The sequence below is a fragment of the Gekko japonicus genome, unplaced genomic scaffold (assembly GCF_001447785.1).
Source record: "Gekko japonicus isolate JY-2015 unplaced genomic scaffold, Gekko_japonicus_V1.1 scaffold2151, whole genome shotgun sequence".
In the NCBI taxonomy this organism is placed as follows: domain Eukaryota; kingdom Metazoa; phylum Chordata; class Lepidosauria; order Squamata; family Gekkonidae; genus Gekko; species Gekko japonicus.
Genome location: NW_015169848.1, coordinates 42421 through 44878, shown reverse-complemented (window position 1 = coordinate 44878; position 2458 = coordinate 42421). Strand labels below are relative to the sequence as shown.

At 51.8% G+C, this 2458-nt stretch overlaps 1 protein-coding gene across 1 annotated transcript in view; it reads right to left on the bottom strand.

Annotated features, from left to right (window-relative positions):
- The window catches only part of PODXL (podocalyxin-like), a 33400-nt gene that overhangs the window by 26075 nt on the left and 4867 nt on the right, over positions 1–2458 (bottom strand). The window contains exon 2 of the mRNA XM_015417349.1: positions 958–1319. Within this exon, the coding sequence (XP_015272835.1) occupies positions 958–1319 (362 nt within the window). The remainder of the gene's footprint in view (positions 1–957; positions 1320–2458) is intronic.

Genomic DNA, 2458 nt, shown 5'->3' with positions numbered 1-2458 from the left:
CTAATTTATGCAGTGGCCAAATGGTTTGCTCCCAATTTTAATGCCTGTAGCTCGCAGAGTAGAATTTTTGCTCACAAGACTCCACAACTTAGAGGGAGCATTGGTTCTAGCTTGTCTATGTCCTCCTTAAATTGTGGCGCCCAAAACTGAACACAACACTCTAGGTGAGGTCTAATCAGAGCAGAGCAAAGCGATACCATCACTTCGTGTGATCTGGACACTCTACTTCTGTTGATGCAGCCCAAAATCACATTTGCCTTTTTCGCTACCGCATCACACTGCTGACTCATCTTCAGTGTATGGCCTACTAAGAACCCTGGATCCTTTCCGCACACCCTACTGCCGAGACAAGTCTCCCCCAACCTATAATTATGCATTTGTTTTTTTCTACCCAAACGCAGAACTTTGCATTTATCCCCACTGAAATTCGTTTTATTTCTTTTCGCTCGGGTTCCCAACCTTGGACTCTAAGGGGCCCTGGATTCGAATCAAGATCATCTGATGCCGAGAGCGATGACTCGCAAAAGCTTATACCCTGGAAATCTTGTTGGGCGCTCAGGTGCCCTGAAATCGAATCTGGCTCACCTGACCAAGCGAGCTTTGATTCTCGAAAGCGGATACCCTGAAAATCTTGTACATCTCTAAGGTGGACCCGGATTCGAATCTAGCTCATCCAGTGATGAGAGCTTTAACTCTTGAACGCTTATACCCCGAAAATCTTGTTGCCACTGGAGTAGGATCTAGCTCATTTGATAAAGGGAGTGTTGACTCTGAAAACCCTACACTCACTAGGGTCTTGGACTTGGATCTAACCCTTTCCCATAAGGCCGAAAAGCTGAACAACACACACACACACATGCAATATACCGAATCAACCAAACCCCGACAGCAGAGGGTTGAAATAACTGATTAATAATATAAAGACAAACGTTTAAAATAACCCCAGCTTTGCCCTACCTGGGTCTGGGTCAGGAACCCCGCGTGATCGCCTTGGCCGCCAGGGGGAGAACCTTCCTGTGGTGGGCGGGCCTCGGTCGCTGTCGTCGTGACCGGGACCCCGGGGCTGGAGGGTGAGGGTTGGCCGGCTGATGGGTGGACCGTAGACCCAGGCGCTCCTGCAGGTTTTGTGTCTGTGGCCGGCCGCGTAACGTTGGAAGGCGTCGTCTGCCTCGCTGCGGGTGTGGTTGGAGGCCCGGATCCCCCGGAGCTGCCTGTAGACGGCCTGTTTGTGGTGGCAGCGGTGTTCTGGTCGACGGCGACGCTTCCTTGCTTCGTTGTGCTGGATCCTTGAGATGGGGCTGTGCTTGCTGTTGGTTTCTCTTGCAAGAGGGAGAAGCAGAAAGGGGGGGGGGAATCAATAAGGAAGTCATGCACACACACACCCTTTCAGCCACACATTTTTTGGAGGGGCCGGGATTTCCACCCGGCCTGGATTGCCCAGGCCAGCACGATTTCATCACATCCAGGAAGCGAAGTAGGGTTGGCTCTGATTAGTCCTTGAACGGGAGACCATCAAGGAAGTCCAGGGTTGCCACGCGGAGGAAGGCAACGGCAAACCACCTCTGTTCATCTCAACCGCATGCAGCTGCTGGTGTGACCTTGGGTCAGTCACAAGTTCTGTCAGGGCTGTCCTCTCAAGAGCAGTCCTCGAAAGAGCTCTCTCAGCCCCCGCCTACCTCACAGGGTGTCTGTTGTGGGGAGGGGAAGGGAAAGGAGATTGTCAGCCGCTCTGAGTGAAGGGCAGGGGATAAGTCCAGTCTCTTCTTCTCCTCTTGGCAAGAGACGTTCAGAAGTGGTTTTGCCACTGCCTCTGTGTAGCAGTCCTGGACTTCCTTGGTGGTCTCCCATCCAAATACTAACCAGGGCCGGCCCTGCTTAACTGGCAGGATCTAATGATATTGGGCTACCCTTGGCCACCCGAGTCATGGCTCCATGACTACCCTGGCTCAAAAAGAAGAAGAAGAAGAGGAAGAAGAAGAGGAAGAAGAAGCAGCAGCAGCAGCTAATGCAGTCTTAGGATGCATTAACAGAAGAAGCCTTGTGTCCAGATCACGGGAGGTGGTCGTTCCGCTCTATTCCGCTGTGGTCAGGCCTCACCTGGAGTACCGTGTCCAGTTTTGGGCACCACATTTTAGGGAGGATGTCGACAAGCTCGAGCGTGTCCAGAAGAGGGCAATCAGGATGGTGAGAGGGTTGGAGTCCAAGTCTTACGAGAAAAGGCTGAAAGAGTTGGATCTGTTTAGCCTGGGAAAGAGAAGGCTTAGAGGGGACAGGATTGCAGTCTTCAAGTATTTGAAGGGCTGTCATGTAGAAGATGGAGCAGATCTATTCTCTCTTGCTCCGGATTGCAAGACTAGATCTACTGGGTGGAAATGGGTCGATACCAGCTAAATATCAGGAGAACCTAACTGTAAGAGTGGTTGAGCAGTGGAACAGACTGCCTCGGGAGGTGGTGGAG